The sequence below is a fragment of the Myxocyprinus asiaticus genome, chromosome 38 (assembly GCF_019703515.2).
Source record: "Myxocyprinus asiaticus isolate MX2 ecotype Aquarium Trade chromosome 38, UBuf_Myxa_2, whole genome shotgun sequence".
Taxonomy (NCBI): Eukaryota; Metazoa; Chordata; class Actinopteri; order Cypriniformes; family Catostomidae; genus Myxocyprinus; species Myxocyprinus asiaticus.
The window spans coordinates 29,355,928-29,382,350 of record NC_059381.1 but is presented as its reverse complement, the minus strand read 5'-3'; the positions used below and the strand labels follow the sequence as shown (position 1 = coordinate 29,382,350).

Here is a 26,423-nt window from a genome sequence, read left to right as displayed (position 1 = left end):
GCATGGTCCAATCAGTCCCTGCTGGTAAATGGCATATATTTTCCATCGACAGCAATTCAAAAGTAGTCATGTATTTTGACCAATTAATATTTGTTGTAAGAAACAAATAAATCGCAAATGTGTCATAATATTATAGGAGTTTCACCCATGAATGAACTCTATATTTTTGCTCTGGATAGTCGCTAGTGATGGATTTTGAACTGTGTGAGTTCTTGTGGTGCCATCAGCTAATTAGCGTTGTCAGGACATATGCAAGGTCAAAGTTAAGCCAAGGGTCAAACGTTTTGAGTAGTTTTAACCCTGCTCATTCAACCACCAGTCATATAAAGAGCACACAAGCCTGGCGTCAAAGCAGCAAGCACAGAGATGGTAAAAATGTGTATTTTCATCTGTTTCCCTCCCTTGCATCATTGTGTTTTCTGACTGAATTGCAGGACATTTATCACACAGGTATGTACATTAGACAATACGATTGTACCATAGTATTAATTACCAACACAAAATGCACAAGAAACACAATGTCTCAGGTCAATCTGTACTTTAAAGCAGCCCTGTGAGGCTCGTAAGCACTTGTAAAGCAAAGAGATAAGGCTCAATTTGATGTTCTCTTGGTAGATAGTGCCAAAAAAATGTGTCATGTCCTTAGATGTGATATAATTGAGTTGTTCACTTACCCATAACTCGTAATCTCTCTGCACCAACTACCACCTCATGGTCATCAGCAGAGAACAACAGTTTCCCTGAACTTGATTTTACCTCCAACATTTTGCCCTGTGCGTGAACTCCACGAGAGCCTGTGCCAAAGTCAAACAATACAATGATTTAATTGCAGTTCAGTGTTTTTACAGTTGAACATCATATTGTCCTTTTAATTATGCTGAGCATTTTCTCTTTTTACCATATACGTTGTCCCAGATATCTGTGACAATACACAAAACCCAGTAATCAGCCATCCGTGAGCATGTCACACTAAATTATTTAATTAAACAGTGAAATAAATATTTTACATTTCCCGAAATATGTCACAGATTGGAAAATTGCGGCCAAAATAATTCAGTGTGCACCGTACAGTGTTGGGTTCGGACCCAAATAATATGATGTGAACAGAGACCAGCGTGGGCACTGGGAGGTGGAGGAACCGAACTCGGGTTTGGTCCAAGCAATCGAACCAAGTGTGAAAGCACCCTTAATTACTTTTCTTACCAACTAAAACACATTATAGTTTTGTGATGAGAAGGAGAGTGGAGCCGGGCCGTGAGTGCGCACGGCTGGCCCCCAGTCAGACTAATCAGCCAAGGAGAGGGATAAGGCTGAGAGAGAGCCACACGCAGCTGCCATGTGTGTTTATGTTTGTGTTTTTTTAGGTTTTCATTAAACATTATTTTAATTGTTCAGCCAGTTCCTGCCTCCTCCTTGCCCATTTTAACCTTGTTACAACTTTAAAATTAAATTACTGAAACACATTACTGTTCTTGCGCCTCCATTTTATTTCAGTTTTGTATACAGTTGTTCTAACTCAGTAACTCAAGTAGAAGTCACTTAACTGGTCCATTTAAGGCTAAATTACTTTTATTAAAATATGGCCTTCCTATTACACTATTAGCCAGGACTTAATAGTACATGCATCAATGCACATGCAATTACTGTTCTGTAATGAAGTCTCTAGTCACAGTTATAAAGGCTAGATCATGAGAAAGACAATACTAACAACCAAGCTATCAAAGAACACTTTAACTCTTTCAAAGTAGTCATTTAACCATCTGTCCCATAAAGTCTAGCATTAGCTGCCTGGCTTAATTTTCCTTCAGCGAGTGAATTGGTCCATAGTCGCCTCTTGAATTTTGTGATCTTGATTTTATTTCATGCTATCTACTCTACACTTATAATATCCAAGAGTAGGTATGTGTCTTTTTTTGTTTTAAATGTCATGAATTTTCACCAAATTTCATTTCCAGCACATCTCAATGTATGTATTGTGTTTGACAGCATTCTCTGTTAGAAATGATGGCAAATGATGGTAATGTAAATACAATTTTAAATATTTTTGGAATTTAATAGCAAATTCCTTTGTCTTGCTAAGGCTATTTTATAGCTGGCATTTTATGTATCCTAAATACAGACAATTAAATAATATTTTCTTCGAGTTTTCTTCGCACATCATGTTTCATATTTCATTTCAAGTACATGACATGACATGGTTGTCTCACTGGTAACCAAGTAAACTAACTTTTGATTAAACAGTTTGTGATCATTTAGATGATCACACTTTTATCGTGTATAATAAATTGCATTATAATTATTTTAATTATTAATTATATCATGATGTGTCTTCAAATTTTAAGATCGAAATTTCTGGGTGTGGGACAAGCGTACAGTAACAAAATAAAATCTATACACAGAAAAGTAGGCAAAAAAAAAAAAATAACATGTCCTTCACATAACAAAATGAGAAATGCTGAAATCTGTTCTTTTTCATACAAATCAACCCCTTGAGAAAAAATAATTTGTGTACTTACCTGCAACAAGTTGAGATACTAATTGCTTCTTCTCATTGAGGATGTTGACAGACACATTCTTAGATGATTGCAGAAACAACGCACTTCCCTGACATGAAAGAAAGGAGTTAAAATATAAATAAATAAACATACATTCTGTGCATTTTTTTTGTGACTAATGGTTAGTTACTCAAAAATGGTTACTCAAAAAATGGCAATCCTGTCTTCATCAAGCCTGTATGACTTTCTTCTGTGAAACACATTTACTCACATGAGGTTGAATAAATTATGTCAGTAATTCAATTTATGGGCAAACTATCCCTTTAAGACAATATCTTGAGTCTTGAGATGAATTCACAAATGGTAAGCATTTGTGAAGTCCACCCTCAGGCAAGGTACTGTGCAAACACCAACAAAGATTTCACTCTGTGCCCAGGGACTGATCATAACTGAACACGTGTCTGGGGTGATTTAGGAGCTGAGCAGATGGTCTCCTACAAGAATCATGCATTTTAAAACTGCATATTTCAAACGAAGCATTCAGCCGCACGCAGCTGATAATAGTAAACATATATGATATTTAAACTCAACACGAAATTACATTCACAACCGATTTTACTTCTGTAATGTGACAAAAATCATTTTAGAGGTGGAGCAAATAATTAGATTTTGATGTAAAAGCGTACAAATACAAACTTATTTTCTAGATCAATTTGGATTTCATATTGACTTTAAGAAAATAGTATTTCACTAATAAGGGCCTGTTTTGCAAATCATAGATACAGAGTCTCAATCTCCAGATAAATATTTCATGCTTCAAATGACTTATTAATTAAAGATGTTCAGATGGAAGTTGTAAGTACAATACGATTGTGTTGCATATTAAAATCTGGAGATATCTGTATAATGTAAATTATGCATTGTATTTGAGCAGCTCTGTTTTTACTCAAGTGTAAAATGCTTCCTTTGTAGATGTGCATGATTATTGTGAGAACATCTGTTTTTTTTTTTGTTTTTTGTTTTTTGTTTTTTGAGAAAATTGGGTAATTGTCTATGAAGCTGTGTGTTGTGTCTAATTAAGTGGAACACAAACTTCCATGAGCTTCCAAACCTGACATAAGCTAAATTGTCCAATATGCTACTGGCAACACAAAGTCTTGAATTTCACATGACGGATTCTATGCACCCCTAAGTGGAGAGAATGTGTCAGTCTATACACTTTTCTGTAATGAAACTCATTAAACTGAGGAAACATAATAAAAATCATTAATATCTTAAGATTAGAGCTGTCAAAATTAACTTGTTAATGCATGTGATTAATTTAAAATGTTTAATGTGTTCTTTTCTCTTTAACGTGATTAACACATTTACCAAATTGACATTAGGTCCCGAAATTTTATTCAGGTTTGTATGAGTTCTAAACACTGGTTGGAGTAGGGCGGAACCCTTGCTATGTGTATGGGGACATTATTACACTGATGCACACACCTCAAACACACACAACACCGATTCCATACCAGTGGTCAAGTGATGGGGAAAATGACTTTTTAAAGCTATTTGTTGTACAAAACAAACCTAGATTGGAATTGTGTCAGAAACCAAGTAATTTGCAGCTTCTGTAGGGTGCAATTTAATTACCACAGAAACACATCAAGTCTTAACTATCACCAAAATGCCAATTCAGATCAAATATCTTTACATGGACAGTGCCAGCGACAAAAAGCAGAACAGATGTCTGCAGCACTTTTCATGTGGAGTTCAAAGCTGCGCTTGACTATGGCATTGATGCCCTGATGCGAATCATGAGTGTGGCTTCACTATTGCTATAGCAAAGAGGATAGCCACAGTTTATCGTCCAATTCATTATTCATTAAGAGACTTATAATTATCTGCTTTTGACTTCAAAATGTAAACAGCTTTGAGAACAACAATTGCGCATATGTTATAAGCTGGTAATAAAGGCAGTAAAGTTTACATGCAAGGTGATATGGGGTAGAGGGAAAAACATTACATGTGCCGATCGATTTTTGCTTAAGCCACTAAATAATACTGGATTATGTACGTATATTGTAAAACCAGAGGTCAAGTTTCTCTTGAGTTTTTTTTTTTTTTTTTTTTTTTCATCATAAATAACATTGAAAAGAGTTTTCTCCTTGCCTGACATTTTTGTGGCATTTATGATTTAAAAGACATTTATGTCGAATCCTTGAATAAGTTTGAGCTAAACATTTGTGGGTGCTCGTATCGTATTGTATCGAATCGTATCATGAGGCTATGCATCGTATTATATCGTATCGTGAAATTAGTGTATCGTTACATTTATATGATGTTTTAAAAATATGCTTGATGTGCAAAACTTTGGGTCAACTTTTGTTGCTTTTAAATGTGCTATAGAAATAAACATGAATTGACTTTGCATATTTAGCTGGGAAATGAGGAAGAATTATAATATATATATACAGGTGCATCTCAATAAATTAGAATGTCGTGGAAAAGTTCATTTATTTCAGTAATTCAACTCAAATTGTGAAACTCCTGTATTAAATAAATTCAATGCACACAGACTGAAGTAGTTTAAGTCTTTGGTTCTTTTAATTGTGATGATTTCGGCTCACATTTAACAAAAACCCACCAATTCACTATCTCAAAAAATTAGAATACATCATAAGACCAATAAAAAAAACATTTTTAGTGAATTGTTGGCCTTCTGGAAAGTATGTTCATTTACTGTATATGTACTCAATACTTGGTAGGGGCTCCTTTTGCTTTAATTACTGCCTCAGTTCGGCGTGGCATGGAGGTGATCAGTGTGTGGCGCTGCTGAGGTGGTATGGAAGCCCAGGTTTCTTTGACAGTGGCCTTCAGCTCATCTGCATTTTTTGGTCTCTTTTTTCTCATTTTCCTCTTGACAATACCCCACAGATTCTCTATGGGGTTCAGGTCTGGTGAGTTTGCTGGCCAGTCAAGCACACCAACACCATGGTCATTTAACCAACTTTTGGTGCTTTTGGCAGTGTGGGCAGGTGCCAAATCCTGCTGGAAAATGAAATCAGCATCTTTAAAAAGCTGGTCAGCAGAAGGAAGCATGAAGTGCTCCAAAATTTCTTGGTAAACGGGTGCAGTGACTTTGGTTTTAAAAAACACAATGGACCAACACCAGCAGATGACATTGCACCCCAAATCATCACAGACTGTGGAAACTTAACACTGGACTTCAAGCAACTTGGGCTATGAGCTTCTCCACCCTTCCTCCAGACTCTAGGACCTTGGTTTCCAAATGAAATACAAAACTTGCTCTCATCTGATAAGAGGACTTTGGACCACTGGGCAACAGTCCAGTTCTTCTTCTCCTTAGCCCAGGTAAGATGCCTCTGACGTTGTCTGTGGTTCAGGAGTGGCTTAACAAGAAGAATACGACAACTGTAGCCAAATTCCTTGACATGTCTGTGTGTGGTGGCTCTTGATGCCTTGACCCCAGCCTCAGTCCATTCCTTGTGAAGTTCACCCAAATTCTTGAATCAATTTTGCTTGACAATCCTCATAAGGCTGCGGTTCTCTCGGTTGGTTGTGCATCTTTTTCTGTTAACATGCTTGGATACAGCACTCTGTGAACAGCCAGCTTCTTTGGCAATGAATCTTTGTGGCTTACCCTCCTTGTGAAGGGTGTCAGTGATTGTCTTCTGGACAACTGTCAGATCAGCAGTCTTCCCCATGATTGTGTAGCCTAGTGAACCAAACTGAGAGACCATTTTGAAGGCTCAGGAAACTTTTGCAGGTGTTTTGAGCTGATTGGCATGCCACCATATTCTAATTTTTTGAGATAGTGAATTGGTGGGTTTTTGTTAAATGTGAGCCAAAATCATCACAATTAAAAGAACCAAAGACTTAAACTACTTCAGTCTGTGTGCATTGAATTTATTTAATACAGGAGTTTCACAATTTGAGTTGAATTACTGAAATAAATGAACTTTTCCACGACATTCTAATTTATTGAGATGCACCTGTATATATATATATATATATATATATATATATATATATATATATATATATATATATATATATATAAAATATAAAGAAAATGCCCCAATCAGCTTTAATTTAAATCAAACAGTACGGGACCTACCACATATAATGTTTTTGTTCTTTTGGGGAGTCCGAACCTTATTTCAAACACTGCCCACAGACACTTAAAAACCTGCAGTCACTATCTTTTCATTTAATTCTTGGAGTGTGTCTTTTATTCCCGCTGCAGTGAATGGGAGTTTCCTCTCATCTCCAATCCCAGCAGGCCATTGCTATTCACCTCACCTCATCTCCTCTCTCTCTCTCTGTCTTTCACTCTCTCCACTCTCGCTCAAGCTCGACAGATGAGATAACGCCAGTATCCTACACATTATCAAGCCATACATCCACTGCAGGCACAGTGATATTATTACGCCTGTACAACGAGAAGGGGAATGTATATCCTCCGTCCTATTGCACCGACACCGTGCTGACAGGCCCTGTCATGCACTTACTGGTCTGGACTGGATTTCTTTGGCATACAGCGGCTGAAGGAATTCCGAATCACCCTCCAATTTCAGGCCTCTCTCAGTGATACGCAGGTGACCCATGCCATCCTGTGGAAAGAGATGGACAAAAAGAAAGAGAGATAAAATCAGGCTAATGACAGAAAAGAAGGTATTTTTGAATAATAATGTTCCATTGTAACATTTTAAGAAAAGCATTAATCAAGCGGTGTACTGCAAATTTTGGGGGCCTCCACGGGAACATATTTCAGCACAGAAAAGGCAAAATAACAAGAAAAGTATTGAAGAGAGGATTAAATGACCCCAAAACAACATCACTGCCTGAAGGCAGATATATATATACAGTATTTATTTTTATGTATATACACATGTTTATTACATGCATAATTTGTACTACTTTCAAGTACTTACATTGATATGTAGAACAAGTGCTAAAACAGTAATGTCACTTTAAGAATGGTAGCAGTTCAGTGAGGGTCTGACAGCTTTTTGGTTGAGCAGATTTGAATGAGAGTGGAGTTAAATGTCTCCTTTACCGCATCTGTGCAATGTGTGATTAGAGTTAAATGTTCCTTTTTTTTTTTCTTTTTCTTTTTTTTTTTTTTGATCAACAGCTGTCTGTTAAGAACAGAAAGGATATTAAAAGAGGCATTATTCAACGACAAATGCATTGCGTGGATCTTCTCTTTGGACACACATTACATGGAACGAGTCAAACAAAACTTTAACTTTAAACAAGTAGTGAAAGGATAAACTGTGCTAAATTTTGCATAAAGTAAAATATTTTAAGAATAAATACTGGGATAATTCTCATGAATATTGTACATAATCTGAAAATCAATATTTTTACCCAACCCAAATCTCATTAAATTTTTCATTTTAAAGCCATACTTTTTGTTTTAAGGGTTCGACATAGCAAAATCCAAATCTTTTTGCATATTCCCTGGAACCTGCTTTTGTACCCCCCGGTTGGGAATCGCTGATCTACTGCACTCTTAACTAACTAAATAATCAAGTGATTAAACAAATTAAATCACACATATTATACGTCGATTATCTTACAAATAAAATTTTAACAAGATAAAAGCCATGTTTGATGCAAAAAGATTTAACAATCCTTTAGCATGTTATGTAAGCCAACTCTTTGTGTACCCACAGCATTAAACCCACTTCAGAAAACATTTTGCTAATGAAGATCAAGAGACGGGAATCCCTCATGGACTCTGATGATTTATTCCACACATCTTCCACACTCATACAAACCATCTTTCTCCATTCCATGTGACTTAGCTTTAAATGCATGAAAATGTGTTTTGATACAGGGTCCCAAAGGCTCAACTTGCTATTTTAATTTACTCTTTACTCTTATGGTAAAAACACTGTAAGACTGGGTGCTTTAAAGTCAAAAGCATTTGCTTTGACACTTCGTGTCCCTCACATGTTCTCAACATCATATTTCATAAAAGATTCACATCAAAGGATCAGGCTGCCTGTCACAATTGCATCTTGCTTTGGTCTGTTGTCCATTTTCTCTTCCCAGCTGTACTGAGACCCAGGGGTGCACAACACAACCAAATTAGCAAAGCAAATAAAAGATGAAATCACAACAGAAATGAGCCACAATACAACGGAAAAGCCACAGCACACCGGAAATAAGACACAATGGAATTAAGCCACAACACGACAGAATTAAGCCACAACATGACAGAAAAGCCACAGCATAATGAAATTAAGCCACAACACGACAAAATTAAGCCAAGACACAACAGAAAAACCACAGCACAAAATTAAATTAAGCCACAATACAATGGAATTAAGTCACAAAATGATGAAATTAAGCCACAACACAAAAGAATTAAGCCACATCACGACAAAATTAAGCCACAACAGAAAAGACACAGCACAACGTAAATAACACACAACACAATGGAATTAAGCCACAACACAAAGGAATTAAACCACATCATGATGAAATTAAGCCACAATGCAACAGAAAAGCCACAGCACAAAATGAAATTAAGACACAATACAATGGAATTAAATCACATAATGATGAAATTAAGTCACAACACAACAGAATTAAGCAACAACACAACGGAAATAAGCCATAGCGCAAAAGAAATAAGCCACAACATGACAAAATTAAGTCACAACACAATGGAATTAAGACACAACATGATTAAATAAAATACAACACAACAGAAAAGCCACAACACAATGGAACTAAGCCAAAACACAACGAAATTAAGCCAAAACACAACAGAAAACATCCTGGTTACTTTCGTAAACCTCCGTTCCCTGATGGAGGGAACGAGACCTTATGTTGATGTAGTGACACTAGCGATCACTCTTGGGAGCCTCAAACACCTCTGCTTTTTTAAAAAAAGTCCAATGAGAATTGGCGAGTGGAATTTGCATGCCACTCCCCAGGACATACGGGTATAAAAGGAGCTGGTATGCAACCACTCATTCAGGTTTTGTGCTGAGGAGCCGAGACCAGGTCCCGGCCATTTCAGCGGGTAGTTGGACACAACGAGGGACACAACGTCTCGTTCCCTCCATCAGGTAACGGAGGTTACGAAAGTAACCAGGATGTTCCCTATCTGTCACTCACTTGACGTTGTGTCGATGTAGTGACACTAGGGGTCCCTATACAAAACACCACAACTAGCTGAACTTTGTTACGTGAACTGGCGGTGTGTGACAGGCAGACTGCTGTGTGCCTCGTAGCCAGCGCACCAGGCCATCACGTAACCTCCCCCAACGCTCTTATTAGCATTGAACGGTCCATTAGGAACAAGTCGGCTGCCTAACTATAGGGACAGACTAGCCCAGCCGAGGCCTCTTTTCCCTCTCTTTTCTCCCCAAAAAGAGTGGAATTTGTTAACTGACTGGGAGCCATAAGTGTCTGCATCAGGGGGTTTTCCTCCCAAGGGGAAGACACCGCGGAGACCATACCCCGCCCAAAAGGGGGGGGGGGGGTATTCTGAGTGGAATACGTCACATAGTCTTACCAAGTCTTGTCGGAAGTATGTCATGTAGAGAGGTCCCATGGTAGGTCCTACCCGAATGGGGAGGAGTTTCTACAGAGCATGGTGACTGGGGGCAAAGAGTCCTCTGCCCAAGGAAGACGCAGTTTGCCTTCAGGGAAACAATTTTGCAGAAGATATCACATGGGGTTGCCTTTGGGGAACCAGCACATGTGGAGCACCTACCTCAGTACAGAGGATCATTAGCGCATATACTGGGCTGGTCAGCGAGTTTCTCCACAAACTCAACTGCCAGAGGGCTAAGGAGGAAAGTCATCCAGGGATCACAGTCTGTGAACATGACTGGGAGTCAAGAGCGCACATTTTCACCTCAAGGGAGGGGAAAGGCGCTATGCGCAAGTGGTACACCAGCCAGTTTGTCCCGGAACTTACCTGCTCTTGCCTGCCAATACACGGTACGAGACCGGCTCAACCTGGAGACTGTAGAACCCCGCAAAGGTGTTGGGTGTTGTCCAGCCCGCTGCTCTACAGATGTCTGCCAAAGACATGGGAACCTTGGGCACATAGCCTGGTCGGGATCTCAGAATCACGTGAGAGTAACCCGGACCGAACTCCAGGCGCGATTCGCTGACAGAGAATGCCTGCAGGTCCCCTACCCTTTTGATGGAAGTGAGTGCAGTCAGGAGGTAAGTCTTCAAAGAGAGTGCCTTCAGCTCAGCTGACTCCAAGGGCTCAAAGGGAACTCCCTGTAGACCCCAAAGGATTATAGAGAGGTCCCACAAGGGGATGAGGCGTGGTCTGGAGGGATTCAACCTCCTAGCGCCTCTCAGGAACCTGATGATCAAGTCGTGCTTCCCCAAATACTTACCATCTACTGCATCGTGATGAGTCGAAATAGTGGCTACATACACCTTCAGGGTGGAGGGGAACAGCCACCCCTCCAGCTTCTCCTGCAGGAAGGAAAGCACTGATCCGACTGCGCATCTCTGGGGGTCTTCGTGTCGGGAAGAACACCACTTAGCGAACAGATGCCACTTCAAGGCATGCAGGCGCCTCGTAGAGGGAGCCTGAGTGATCGTGTCTACCACCGCGGGTGGTAGGCCACTTAGGTCTTCCACGTCCCATCCAGGGGCCAGACGTGGAGATTCCAGTGGTCTGGTCACGAGTGCCAGATGGTGCCCCGTCCCTGAGAAAGAAGGTCGCGAGGAGCGTAAGATCCGAGAACCATGTCTGGATGGGCCAGTAGGGCGCTACTGGGACAACCTGCTCCTCGTCCTCCCTGACCTTGCACAGGGTCTGTGCAAGTAGGCTCACTGGGGGAAACGCATATTTGTGTAGTCCAGGGGGCCAGCTGTGTGCCAGCGCATCTATACCGAGGGGTGCCTCGTTCAGGGCGTACCAAAGCGGGCAGTGGGAGGATTCCTGAGAAGAAAACAGGTCTATTTGTGCTCTACCGAATCGACTCTAAATCAGCTGGACCACCTGAGGGTGGAATCTCCACTCTCCCCTGAGGGTAACCTGACGTGACAGCGCGTCCGCTGCGGTGTTGAGGTCCCCGGGATGTGAGTGGCTCATAGTGACTTGAGGTGCTGCTGACTCCAGTGGAGGAGATGGCAGGCGAGTTGTGACAACAATGGGAGAGTAGACCGCCTTGCCGGTTGATGTACGCTACCACCGCTGTGTTGTCTGTCCGGACCAACATGTGCTTTCCCTGGATCAACGGCCAAAACCTCCGCAGGGCGAGCAGAACTGCCAACAACTCTAGGCAGTTGATGTGCCAACGCAGCCGCAGGCCAGTCCAGGAGCCAGTGGCTGTGTGCCCATTGCATACAGCACCCCAGCCCATCTTGGAGGCGTCTGTTGTAACCACGACACGCCTGGAGACCTGCTCTAGGGGAACCCCTGACCATAGAAATGCAAGGTCGGTCCAAGGGCTGAAGAGGTGGCGACAGATCGGTGTGATGGCCACGCGATGTGTCCCGCAGCGCCATGCCCAACTCGAGACTTGAGTCTGAAGCCAGTGCTGAAGCGGTCTCATATGTATCAACCCTAGCAGTGCGGCCGCCGCTGATGATGCCATATGCCCCAGGAGCCTCTGAAAAATTTTCAGTGGAACCGCTATTCTACATCTGAATGCCTTCAGACAGTTCAGCACCGACAGTGCGTGCTCATTCGTGAGGTGCGCTGTCACACAGCACAATGGAATTAAGTCACAAAACGACAAAATTACACCACAAAACAACAAAAAAGCCACAGCACAATGGAAAGAAGCCACAACACAATGGAAATAAGCCAAAGCACAACAGAAATAAGCCACAAAACGACAGAAAAGCCACAGCACAATGAAAATAAGACACAACAAAATGGAATTAAGCCACAACACAACACAAAAGCCACAGCACAATGGAAATAAGCCACAACACAACGGAATTAAGCCACAACACAACAGAAAAGCCACAGCACAACTAAATTAAGCCAAAACACAACGGAAATTAAGCCACAACACAGCAGAAAACCCACAGCACAATGACATTAAGACACAGCACAACAGAATTGTAGCGAATTAGCTTAAAAGGGAATTATTTATAACTAATTATAACTGGTTATAATTAATAATAAATATTTAGATTAGATCTTAGAATTAACTGTAGCAGAATCGATATTACAATTACTTGATCTGTCCGTCCAGCGAGCAGACAATATAATTATTTATCAACTCTTGGAAGATTACTTTCCTGGCCAAGGAACAATAGCCTTCCTACTTATACAGTGCTAGCAGTAGTTTAGCATGTAGCAAGGAGCAACATTCAGTGACTTTGAATTATGAGCGGAACACAGAGACAATCAATGGTGAATATAAGGGATTTAATAAATGAAACTATAACTAACATACAAACAAACTAAGCAAAACATACATATATAGAATGAAGGAATGTAAGGAAAAGAGAGAGAGAGAGAGAGAGAGAGCACAGAATGGCAATATTTCACGTCAGTAAACCACAACCTAAATGAGAATCATCAGAGGCACAATTCACCTTAAAAGGGGTTCAAACTTAAACGCGCATCTAATCAGTTGTAAATTGTTACTTGCATTGGTTTGTTGCTGAATAAGAGTCTTGATGCGGTAGACGAGGTTCTCGATGATTTCTTTAGGAGTGCGTTGAAGAAGTCCACAGGAAATCCACAAAGTTACTTGAAGGTAAACACTGCCAGAAGGTTAAACTCAAGAGAGAGTTTTTGGAGTGGGTTGGTCTCAAGAAGAAGAGTTTTGAGCGATGATTAGTCTGCGCTCTGGAGTTTTGATAGTTCATTGCCGCACCCATTTTGTGGGTGGAGTGGCCAATCAGAGGCATGCATTTTGAGCGGGAGAAACATCCTTTGTCTCCGTTTATGGCCCATTCGCATTTTATTGCTGATCTGGACCGCTAGTGCAGCTTTTAATTCAAAACATAGTAAGAATTGTTCGATGCATTTCACGATCACATGGTGTACATTATTGTGTGAGAAATAAAGGGAAGATCATTTTGATACCAAGAAGGTAACCTCCAGACGATATTAAAGCAGAGATACACTCATACACTTGAATATAGGCATTTAACGTCTAACTAATACAAGTAAAGGGTTTTAACTAAGTTAATATGATAGGGGAATATACATACAACACATGCATATAGCAGATACATTTATAACTGCTTACTATGGGGGGGGGGGGGGGGGTCACCCATTATGGTGGAATGTGTTTGAATCTTGATGGAGACACTTCAGAGGAGACCTGTTTTAGCATCCTTTTGATAGTGATAAAGACCATCTGCAATTTAGCACCCATATAAATGTAAACGTGGAGGCCAGGTCAGTAATTTATATGCAAATGTCAAAAGGCTAAAAGGTTTTTTTTCAAACAAAGTTTTTTTCAAACAAAGTGTAATTAGCCATCACTGATCTTACACAGACGTTACAGAATTAAGCCACAAAACACCACAATTAAGACATAAAACATTGAAATTAAGCCACAACCGATGGAATTAAGCCACAACCGATGGAATTAAATCACAAAACAATGGAAAAGCCACAACTCAACGGAATTAAACCACAACCGATAGAATTAAGTCACAAAACAACTGAAAAGCAACAGCACAATGAAATTAAGCAAAAATACAATGGAATTAAGCCAAAACACAACAGTAAACACACAGTATAATGGAAATAAGACACAACACAATGGAATTAAGCCATAACACAACAGAAAAGCCATAGCACAACAAAATTAAGAAACAGCACAACAGAATTAAGCCACAACACAACAGAATTAAGACATAACACATCAAAATTAAGCCACAACCAATTAAATTATGCCACAACTGGTGGAATTAAGTCAAAAGACAACTGAAAAGCCACAACACAATGGAAATAAGCCACAACACGATGGAATTAAGCAACAAACGATGGAATTAAACCGCAACACAACAGAAAAGCCACAGCACAATGGAAATAAAGCACAACACAACAAAAGTAGGCCAAAACACAATGGAAATTAAGTCACAACACAACTGAAAACGTCATGGTTACTGGTGTAACCTCCGTTCCCTGATGGAGGGAACGAGACGTTGGTGTCGATGTAGTGACACTAGGGGTCACTCTTGGGAGCCCGAGACACCTCTGGTCTTTGATAAAAGGCCAATGAAAATTGGCGAGTGGTATTTGCATGCCACTCCCCCGAACATACGGGTATAAAAGGAGCTGGTATGCAACCACTCATTCAGGTTTTACGCTGAGGAGCCGATATAAGGTCCGGCCATTTCAGCGGGTAGTTCAGCGTTGTGGCAGGAGGGACCAACGTCTCGTTCCCTCCATCAGGGAACGGAGGTTACACCAGTAACCATGACGTTCCCTATCTGTCACTCACTCGACGTTGGTGTCGATGTAGTGACACTAGGGGTCCCTATACAAAACGCCACAAGGCTGAACTGTGTTACGTGAACTGGCGGTGTGTGGTGGGCAGACTTGCTGTGTGCCTCATAGCCAGCACACCAGGTCGACACGTAACCTCCCCCAACACAGTTATGAGTGTCGAACGGCCCTTTTTGGGGACAAGTCGACTACCCAGAGATAGAGACAGGCTTAACCCAGTCATGGCCTCTTTCCCCTTCTCTTTTTCCACTCCCTAAAAAAGAAGGGGGATTATCCGACTGGGCCGCCAGGTCTAGTCGGGGGGTGTCCCTCCCAAGGGGAGGACACCGTGGAGTCCACACCTCGCCCCAAGAGAGGGGGGGATATTTAAGTGGAAGAATACATCACATGGTCTTTCCAACCATGTGGAGAGCCTTCAAGGTAGATCCTACCCAATGGGGGAGGAGTTACTACAACATGGAGACTGAGGGGCTCTGCCCAAGGAAGACGCAGTTTGCCAGTAGGGAAACGAACTAGCGGAAGATATAGATCGCATGGGGTTAGCCTTACAGGGAACCGCCACATGCGGAGCACCTACCCCAGAACCGGGCTCTTAGTTAGCGCGTGTACTGGGCCGGCAGCGAGTCTCTCCGAAAACTCGACTGCCACAGGGCTCGGAGGAAGTCAACCAGGGAACAACCTTTGTGAACACTACTGGGAATTAACAGCGCACGTCTTCAGCTCAAAAGGAGGTGGAAGGCGCTATGTGCAAGCGATACACCCGGCCGGCTATCCCGGGCTTATCTGCTTGTGTTGCGTGCCACTACCTGGGACGAAACCGGTTCCACCCGGAGGTTGTAGAACCTTGCAAAGGTGTTGGGTGTTGCCCAGCCCGCTGCTCTGCAATGTCTGTTAGAGAGGCACCTCTGGCCAGGGCCCAAGAAGCCGCTACACCACGAGTAGAATGGGCTCGTAGCCCTACCGGGGGCGGCATGTTTTGGGCGAGACATGCCATAGTTATGGCGTCAATGAGCCAGTGGGCGATCCTCTGCTTGGAGACAGCACTTCCTTTCCGCTGTGCACCGAAGCAGACAAAGAGCTGCTCAGAGAGTCTAAAGCTCTGCGTGCGATCCAAATAGATGCGCAAAGCGCGCACCGGACACAGCAACGCCAGGGCTGGGTCTGCCTCCTCCTGGGGCAGCGCTTGCAGGTTCACCACCTGGTCTCTAAAAGGAGTGGTGGGAACCTTGGGCACATAGCCCGGTCGGGGGTCTCAGGATCACGTGAGAATAGCCCGGACCGAACTCCAGGCACATTTCGCTGACAGAGAACGCTTGCAGGTCACCTACCCTCTTGATGGAAGTGAGCGCAGTCAGGAGGGCAGTCTTCAAGGAGAGTGCCTTAAGCCCGGCTGACTGCAAAACTCAAAGGGGGCTCTCTGTAGACCCTGAAAAACTACAGAGGTCCGATGAGGGAACAAGGCGTGGCCTGGAGGGATTCAGCCTCCTGGCGCCTCTTAGGAACCTGATGATCAGATCATGCTTCCCTAAGGACTCACCGTCGACTGCGTCATGGTGTGCTGCTACGGCAGCAACGTACACCTTCAAGGTGGAAGGGGACAGCCTCCCTTCCAACCTCTCTTGCAGGAAGGAAAGCACTGATCTGACTGCGCACCTCTGGGGGTCTTCCTGATGGGAAGAACACCACTTAGCGAACAGACACCACTTAAAGGCATACAGGCGCCTCGTAGAGGGAGCCCTAGCCTGAGTGAATGTGTCTACCACTGCAGGTGGGAGACGGCTTAGGTATTTGGCTTAGGTATTCCGCGTCCCGTCCAGGGGCCAGACATGGAGATTCCAGAGGTCTGGGCGTGGGTGCCGGATGGTGCCCCTTCCCTGAGAAAGAAGGGCCTTTCTCAGGGGAATTTGCCCGGGGGGAGCTGTCACGAGGAGCGTGAGGTCCGAGCACCACGTCTGGGCGGGCCAGTAGGGTGCTTACCAGGACGACCTTCTCCTCGTCCTCCCTGACCTTGCACAGGGTCTGTGCGAGCAGGCTCACTGGGGAAAACGCATATTTGCGAATGCCAGGGGACCAACTGTGCCAGCGCGTCTATGCCGAGGAAGGCCTCGGTGAGGGCGTACCAGAGCGGGCAGTGGGAGGATTCTTGGGAGGCGAACAGGTGCACCTGTGCCTGACTGAATCGACTCCAAATCAGCTGGACCACCTGAAGGTGGAGTCTCCACTCTCCCTTGAGGGTAACCTGTTGTTACGGCGCGTCCGCTGAAGTGTTGAGGTTGCCCGGGATGTGAGTGGCTTGCAGCGACTGGGTGCTGCTAACTCCGTTGGAGGAGACGGCGGGCGAGTTATGACATACAGCGGGTGCGCAGACCGCCTTGGCGGTTGACATATGCTACCGCTGCCGTGCTGTCTGTCCGAACTAGCACATGCTTGCCCTGGATCAACGGCCGGAACCTCCGCAGGGCGAGCAGAATTGCCAGTAACTCGAGGCAGTTGATGTGCCAACGCAGCTGCGGACCCGTCTAGAGGCCGGCAGCTGCGTGCCCATTGCCAACAGCGCCCCAGCCCATTTTGGAGGCGTCTGTCGTGACCACGACGCGCCTGGAGACCAGTTCTAGCGGAACACCTGCTCGTGGAAACGAGAGGTCGGTCCAAGGGCTGAAAAGACGGTGACAGACCGACGTAATGGCCACGCGGTGTGTCCGTGGCGCCATGCCCGTCTCGGGACTCGAGTCTGGAGCCAGTGCTGAAGCGGCCTCATATGCATCAACCCGAGCGGGGTGGCCACCGCCGAGGACGCCATATGCCCCAGGAGCCTCTGAAAATGTTTCAGTGGAACCGCTGTTTTCTGTTTGAACGCCTTCAAACAGGCCAGCACCGACTGGGCGCGCTCGTTCATAAGGTGCGCCGTCAAGGAGACTGAGTCCAACTCCAAACCGAGAAAAGAGATGCTCTGAACCGGGAGGAGCTTGCTCTTTTCCCAGCTGACCCGAAGCCCTAGTCGGCTGAGGTGTGAGAGCACCAGGTCCCTGTGTGCGCATAACCCGTCTCGAGAGTGAGCTAGGATTAGCCAGTCGTCGAGATAGTTGAGAATGCGAATGCCCACCTCCCTTAACGGGGCAAGGGCAGCCTCTGCGATCTTCGTAAAGACGCGAGGAGACAGGGACAGGCCGAAAGGGAGGACTTGTACCGATACGCCTGACCCTCAAACGCAAACCGCAGGAAGGGTCTGTGTCGAGGAAGGATCGAGACGTGAAAGTACGCATCCTTCGGGTCTACCGCCGCGAACCAATCTTGATGCCGGACGCTCGCTAGAATGCGTCTTTGCGTCAGCATCTTGAACGGGAGTCTGTGTAAGGCCCGGTTCAGTACTCGCAGGTCCAAGATTGGCCGCAACCCACCGCCTTTTTTCGGTACAATGAAGTAGGGGCTGTAAAACCCCCTCTTCATCTCGGCTGGAGGGACAGGTTCTATCGCGTCCTTCCGTAGGAGGGTAGCGATCTCCGCGCAAGGTAGCAGCGTTTCCATCTTTCACCAAGGTGAAGTGGACACCGCTGGACCTGGGCGGATGCCCAGCGAAGTGAATCGTGCAGCCGAGTCGGACGGTCCGGACCAGCCCTCGCGACGGACTGGAAAGCGCAAGCCATGCACCCGAGTTCTGCGCAAGGGGGACCAAAGGGACAATGTCATCGGATGTACCGGCGGGTGGGGCCTCGCGGCGGGGCGGAGCTTGAGGTGCCACACCCCATCGTGGCCGTGCTGAGTCCGAGGACATCGAAGCACTTACCTGGCTCCTTGTGACCACCCCCGGAACAGCCTGGGACGGGGGAGGAAGAGGCCTGTCCTCATGACCCGTGGAGACTGTCACATCGGGGGCGGATTTGTGCCACAGCTGGGCGCTCAGGGCGGGAGACCGCCGCTGGAGCGCCAACCTGCCAAATGGAGTGGTGGACGGTGGTCGTGATGCCAGCCGTACACACCGAATATGTGACCCAGGGAACAAGGAAACCACTCTTGCGGAGCTCTTGAGTACTGCAGCCACTTGGGCATGCAGCGCAATTAAATGCAAAAGGTAACAAAAAGAAGATCTGCTTACCAGCTCCAGAGTAGCGGGTTTCGTTGTCCCTGGGTCGCCCGTCTCAGGGGCGCTTCGAAGACCTCCGTGGGTTCTTCGGTGCCGGCTGTGAGACGGGTGGCGTCGGCTTCCTGCGGTGGGCTCCACGCCGGGGCCGGGCCGGAGGGGCGGGCTGCAGCGGAGCCGGTGCAGTCACCGCAGGGGGACGCCCTCGGCGATGAGTAGATGGGGGGATCTTGAGCCACGCCGGGGCAGGACAAGCCGGCTAGCATCCATCTACTGCTCTACCATCGAGAACTGCTGGGTAAAGTCCTCGACAGTGTCGCCGAATAGGCCCGCCTGGAAAATGGGGGCAGCAAGGGATCGTGTCCTGTCGGCCTCACCCATCTCGACCAGGTTGAGCCAAAGGTGGCGCTCCTGGACCACTAGTGTGGCCATCGTCCGCCCGGGAGACCGTGCCGTGACCTCCGTCGCTCGGAGAGCGAGGTCGGTCGTCGAGCGCAGTTCCTGCATCAATCCCGGGGCGGAACTACCCTCGTGCAGTTCCTTTAGCGCCTTGGCAGACTTGCAGGAGAGCCATGGCGTGCAGGGCGGAGGCGGCTTGTCCAGCAGCGCCGTAGGCTTTGACCGTCAGAGACGACGTAAACCTACAGGCCTTGGACGGGGGCTTTGGGCACCCACGCCAGGTGGCAGCGCTCTGCGGGCATAGGTGCACCGCGAGCGCCTTTATCCACCGGGGGATTGCCGAATAACCCTTGGCCGCCCCACCATCGAGGGTAGTGAGAGCGGGGAAGCTGAAAAGATCGGGACCGGGCAGTAAAAGGTGCCTCCCGCGATCTTGTCAGCTCTTCATGCACTTCCGGGAAGAAAGGAACGGGGCGGGGCGTGGCTTTGAGCGGCGCCGCGAGCCCAGGAACCAATCACAGAGCCGCGAGGGTTCAGGGAAGAGCGGTGAAATCCACTCTAACCGACGCTCGCGGCTCTCCGGGAAAGCATGTCGTCATCTCCGCGTCAGCCTGTGACTGGGCGATCGACCCCGAAGGGAGGAGCCCAGCCGAGGCTTCCGACTGGACGAGCCCGCTCTCCGATGCTGCGCTCGAGAGATCATCACTTTCGCGGGCTCCGAATAAGAGGTCGAACTCGCCGTGAGACGAGCCGGCGGACTCACCCGGAAGCCCGATCGGGGCAGACGAGCGTGCTGGGGAATGGGAGTTCCGCGGGGGATACCCGGCGGAGGCGGTCCCATTGGGGTCCCCAAATCGCCCCCAGTGCTAGCCGCGCTGGCCTCAAACCCGTGGGTAAAAGGACCGAGGCGGGAGCCTCTGGGGTGGCTCGCTTCCTTACGAAGGCGAGCCGCGACCGCAACGTTGCCATGGACACATTCTCGCAATGAGAATATGACCATCCACGAACGCTGTCTCCGCGTGAGCAGTGCCCAGACACGAAAGACAGTGATCGTGACCGTTAGAAGGCGAGAGATAACGAGCACAACCAGGAATAACACACAATCGGAAAAGCATCTTTAAAAAGACGCGTCTTTAAAAAGACGTTCCGTGTGTGCGCTCTTTTAGAGAAATATATACTCTTTTAGAGGGGAAAAATGCTCTTTCAGAAAATATACTCTCTAGTTTTTCTGCCGAAGCGCCCAGGGGCATTCTCTGCAGTGCACCAGTGCAGAGGAGGGAGAAGCCGCTGAAATGCGCCGTCAGATCCAGCAGGTGAATGAACAGTAGTATTCAGCTCAATGAGCATGACCGTTCGGCTCCGAAGAGAAAATCTGAATGAGTGGTTGCATACCAGCTCCTTTTATACCCGTATGTTCGGGGGAGTGGCATGCAAATACCACTCGCCAATTTTCATTGGCCTTTTATCAAAGACCAGAGGTGTCTCGGGCTCCCAAGAGTGACCCCTAGTGTCACTACATCGACACCAACGTCGAGTGAGTGACAGATAGGGAACCCAAAGCACAACTGATACCCACAGCACAATGGAAATAAGACACAACACAATGGAATTAAGTCACAAAACGACAAAATTATGCCACAAAACAACAGAATTACACCACAACACAACAGAAAAGCCACAGCACAATGAAATTAAGACACAACACAATGAAATTAAGTCACAAAACGACAAAATTATGCCACAAAACAATAAAAAAGCCACAGCACAATGTAAATATTCTCTGGACTCAAGATGGCGCCGAGTATGGCTGCTGCGTTGCGAGCTCCGGCACAACATAAGAGTGTTTTGTTTGTTTTGTTCACAATTCTTATGTTTTTTGTCTTGGATATTGTCTGCCTTATTGTCTACGACAGACAAACACTTTTGGACATTGGTTCAGCAATTTCACACCGTAAACCGGACTTCAAATTCCTCAATGCCGACCCGTTGTTTACAAACACGCAAGCGGAGCCCTTTGTCTGGGCTGCCCGGCCGCGGAAATGCAAAAGGAAAAGGGGAAACCGAGCCGGCGTTCTCATCAGAGTAAGACGCCGCGCAAATCGACCCCCACTACCCACTATTCTACTGGCAAATGTTCAGTCTCTGGATAACAAGCTCTGCGAGCTGAAAGTGTGGATCTCTTTACAACGAGAGACGAGGGACTGCTGCATTATCTGTCTTACGGAAACTTGGATGTCTGCGGAGATTCCAGACTCAGTCATTGAACCCGCGGGGTTCTCCGTGCACCGAGTGGACAGAGCGAAAGACCTCTCAGGTAAAAGCAGAGGTTGTGGTGTATGTTTTATGATCAACAAATCCTGGTGTGATCAGAGGAACGTACATTCTATCAAGTCTTTCTGCTCTCCTGATCTGGAATTTCTCATGCTTCTGTGTCGACCATTCTGGCTACCGAGGGAATTCACAGCGGTCATTATCACTGCTGTGTACATCCCTCCACAAGCTGACACAGACCGGGCACTCAAGGAACTGTATGGGATTATAAGTGAGCAGGACACCGTGCACCCTGAGGCCGCGTTCATTGTGACCGTGGACTTTAATAAAGCCAGTTTATAATCAGTCGCACCAAAATACCACCAACACATCAGTTTCAACACACGAGGGGATCGGATTTTGGACCATTGCTACTCTCCCTTCCGGGATGGCTACAAATCCCTCCCCCGCCCACCATTTGGCAAATTGGACCACTCTTCCATTCTGCTTCTGCCTGCTTACAGGCAGAAACTGAAACAGGAAGCACCCACCCTCAGAACGATCCAGTGCTGGTCAGACCAATCAGACTCTACGCTACAAGACTGTTTTGATCACACGGACTGGGAGATGTTCCGGTCCGCCTCTGATGACGACATAGAGCTTTATGCTGATAGCGTAATGTGTTTCATCAAAAAATGCGTGGAGTACGTGGTTCCGACCAGAACAACACGGATCTATCCGAACCAGAAACCATGGATAAATAGCGATGTTCGCGCGGCACTTAATGTGCAGACCTCCGCTTTTAATTCCGGGAAAGCGGCGGAGCATAAACAAGCCAGTTATGCCCTCCGAAAGCAGAACAGCAAAACGCCAGTACAGGAGCAGGATTGAAGGACAGTTTAACACCACCAACTCTAGAAGTATGTGGCAGGGAATTAACATCATCATGGACTTTAAAGGGAATAAAAACTCTGCCATGAACACCGCTGCCTCTCTCCCGGATGAGCTAAATACTTTTTATGCTCGTTTTGAGGGAAATAACCCCGTCTTCGCGGAGAGAGCTCTCGCGGCCGAAGCTACAGAGGTTAGTTCACTCTCCATCTCTGAAGCGGATGTAACCCAATCCTTCCGACGGGTGAATATCTGCAAAGCCACGGGCCCAGACGGCATTCCGGGCCATGTCATCAGAGCGTGCGCGAACCAGCTGGCTGGTGTTTTTACAGATATTTTCAACCTTTCCCTCTCTTTGTCTGTAGTCCCCACATTCTTTAAAACATCCACCATTGTGCCTGTTCCAAAGCAATCAAAAATAACTTGCTTAAATGACTGGCATCCTGTTGCTCTGACCACCATCATCAGCAAATGCTTTGAGAGACTAATCAGAGATTACATCTGCTCTGTGCTGCCTCTCTCTCTTGACCCATTGCAGTTTGCTTACCACAACAATGCCATTGCACTCCACATCAGCTCCACTGATGATGCCATTGCATCTACAATACACACTGCTCTCTCCCACCTGGAAAAAAAGAACACTTATGTGAGAATGCTGTTTGTAGACTACAGCTCAGCATTCAACACCATAGTGCCCTCCAAGCTAGATGAGAAACTCCAGGCTCTGGGCTTAAACAGCTCGCTGTGCAGCTGGATCCTGGACTTCCTGTCAAGCAGACGCCAGGTGGTTAGAATAGGCAGCAACATCTCCTCATCACTGACCCTCAACACTGGAGCCCCACAGGGCTGTGTTCTCAGCCCACTACTGTATTCCCTGTACACACATGACTGTGTGGCAACACATAGCTCCAATGCCATCAAGTTTGCTGATGACACGACAGTGGTAGGTCTGATCACTGACAATGATGAAACAGCCTACAGAGAGGAGGTGCATACTCTGACACATTGGTGTCAGGAGCACAACCTCTCCCTCAACGTCAATAAAACAAAGGAGCTTGTGGTGGACTTCAGAAGAAAAGACAGAGAACACAGTCCCATCACCATCAATGGAGCACCAGTGGAGAGAGTCAGCAGCTTCAAGTTCCTGGGTGTCCACATCACTGAGGAACTCACATGGTCCATCCACACTGAAGTCGTTGTGAAGAAGGCTCATCAGCTCCTCTTCTTCCTGAGATGGCTGAGGAAGCTTGGAATGAACCGCCAGATCCTCACACGGTTCTACACCTGCACTGTAGAGAGCATCCTGACTGGCTGCATCTCCGCCTGGTACGGCAATAGCACCACCCACAACCGCAAAGCACTGCAAAGGGTGGTGCAAACTGCCAGACACATCATCGGAGGTGAGCTTCCCTCCCTCCAGGAAATATATACCAGGCGGTGTGTGAAAAAAGCTCGGAGGATCATCAGAGACTCCAGCCACCCGAGCCATGGGCTGTTCTCACTGCTACCATCAGGCGGGCGATATCGCAGCATCAGGACCCACACCAGCCGACTCCATGACAGCTTCTTCCCCCAAGCAATCAGACTTTTGAACTCTTGATCTCCCACAATCAAAATACATCAGCACTGCACTTTGTTACTCTACTCTTATATCTCACACCAGACTGTCATAAATTATATTATTATATATTATATTCTCTCTTAACAACTCACTATCAACCGACAGCCTGAATGTCAATACAGTACAATACAACCTACTGTACATTCTATTTATACAACTATATATACTTCTTTATATATTTTTTTTATTTTTATTGAATAATGTGTATCTATATTGTGCAATATTTGTATATTGTTGAGTGTAATTATGTGTATATCAGACGTTTAAATTGTGCTGTGTTAATTTGTTGTTATTGTAAATTGGTATATGTCTCATCACTGTCACGACTGCTATGTTGATCGGAACTGCACCCAAGAATTTCACACACCGTTGCACTTGTGTATATGGCTGTGTGACAATAAAGTGATTTGATTTGATTTGATTTGATTTGAAATAAGCCACAACGCAATGGAAATAAGCCAAAGCTCAACAGAAATAAGCCACAAAACGACATAATTAAGCCACAAATCAACAGAAAAGCCACAGCACAATGGAATTAAGCCACAAAACAATGGAAAAGCCACAGATGAAAAATACAAGGATAGACATGAAATTGTTCTTTTAATTCTTTCAAATAAATAATATAAAATCAAATAAATTATTCATGAAATGGCCAGAGAATTTAAGGGGGCTGCATTAAATTAGAAAACAAACTATTTAACATTAGACATTAAATTTCAATTTTAAATTCACTATTGTTTTATATAGAATTGTTCTATAGTCTATACAGTATTTAACACAATTACAGTACATCAGAAGTAACTGTAATCAAATTACTGAAAAATTAAGAGTAATCCCTTACTTTTTTCAGTGAAAAAGTGATTTAATTACAGTAATTAATTACTTAGTAATGCATTACACCCAACACTGGCCACAACTCAACAAGAATAAGCCACAACACAACAGAATTAAGCCACAACACAACGGAATTAAGCCACAACACAACAGAATTAAGCCACAACACAACAGAAATAAGCCACAACACAACGAAAATAAGACAAAGCAACACAAATGAATTAAGCCATAACATGACGAAATTAAGCCATAACATAACAGAAAAGCCACAGCACAATGAAAATAAGACACAACACAACAGAATTAAGCCATAACATGTCAAAATTAAGGCACAACCGCCAAAATTAAGCCACGGCCGATGGAATTAAGCCACAGGATGATAGAAAAGCACATCCAAAATAAGCCACAACACAATGGATTTAAGCTACAAAGCATTACCGGAAATTAGACAATGATGTTCTGAATATGAGCAGCCTTGTGCTTGTATCTTTTGACCAACAGCACAATTGCAAGTGTCATACTGTCTTTATACTACAGGTCAACAAACAAGTAACTAATATTGAGTAACTTACGTTTCAGACATAATAAAAGAAATAGTTTTTTCATTCCATTTCAGGCATTCCACAGCTTTTTTCCCCCTAACTGATTAGAACTAAATAAAATAAAAGTTTAAAACATTCTTTTTAAAATAACAGTACTCTTGTGCTAAGGATGGGTGATATACAGTACCAGTTGCAGTGTTTCCAGACCTTGCAAGAGAAAAAAGGGACCTTGTCTGGACTTGCCTCACCCCAAATTAGTGAAAATAAGCAATTCAGTTTTTTTTTTCTCCATGTGGGTGAATTACAGTATCAGCATACAAATCATAACAAGCATAGTATACTGTAGCCTATATATATATATATATATATATATATATATATATATATATATATATATATATATATAATAAATGCATTCTTAATATTAAATATATTCCACAAAACATGGAAAATATTTCAAATACACATCTGACCATCTAAAATCAACTACTTGCCTAAATCTCTCTCCTGCATGCATGCACACATTTAAAACTAAACATCAACTTATGTGGGCCAAATTATTTTTACATAGACAATGTTCTTCTGTGATTAAAATATGCTAGATACTGGAAGTCTGCTGCATCTTCCACTATCTAGCTCTCAGAACCAGCCTTAAAGATCAGGAATTTTGGCATGCAAATTGCATTTACCACAAATATTTTGGTGTGGTTTTCACCATTACCTAAATTTGTATAATTCCTTTAGTGAATCGGGTGCTTAACGCAGACAGCACATGCAAATAATCAATGTGACCTTGATACTGCTCATTGGAGCTACTCTGAAAATGGGGACGAGATTTCAGGGTAGGTTAAAAGTCTCCGTGAGGGTAAAATATAACTCTTTT

The 26,423-nt window shown here is 44.9% G+C and overlaps 1 protein-coding gene across 3 annotated transcripts in view; it reads right to left on the bottom strand.

The window, feature by feature from the left end:
• Positions 1-26,423, bottom strand: part of LOC127429013 (delta-sarcoglycan-like) — a 152,133-nt gene that overhangs the window by 48,566 nt on the left and 77,144 nt on the right. For all 3 annotated transcript variants that reach the window (XM_051677740.1, XM_051677738.1, XM_051677741.1), the window contains 3 exons: positions 7,016-7,117; positions 2,517-2,604; positions 675-794 (listed from right to left, as the gene is read on the bottom strand). In XM_051677740.1, coding sequence (XP_051533700.1) covers positions 675-794; positions 2,517-2,604; positions 7,016-7,117 — 310 coding nt within the window. The remainder of the gene's footprint in view (positions 1-674; positions 795-2,516; positions 2,605-7,015; positions 7,118-26,423) is intronic.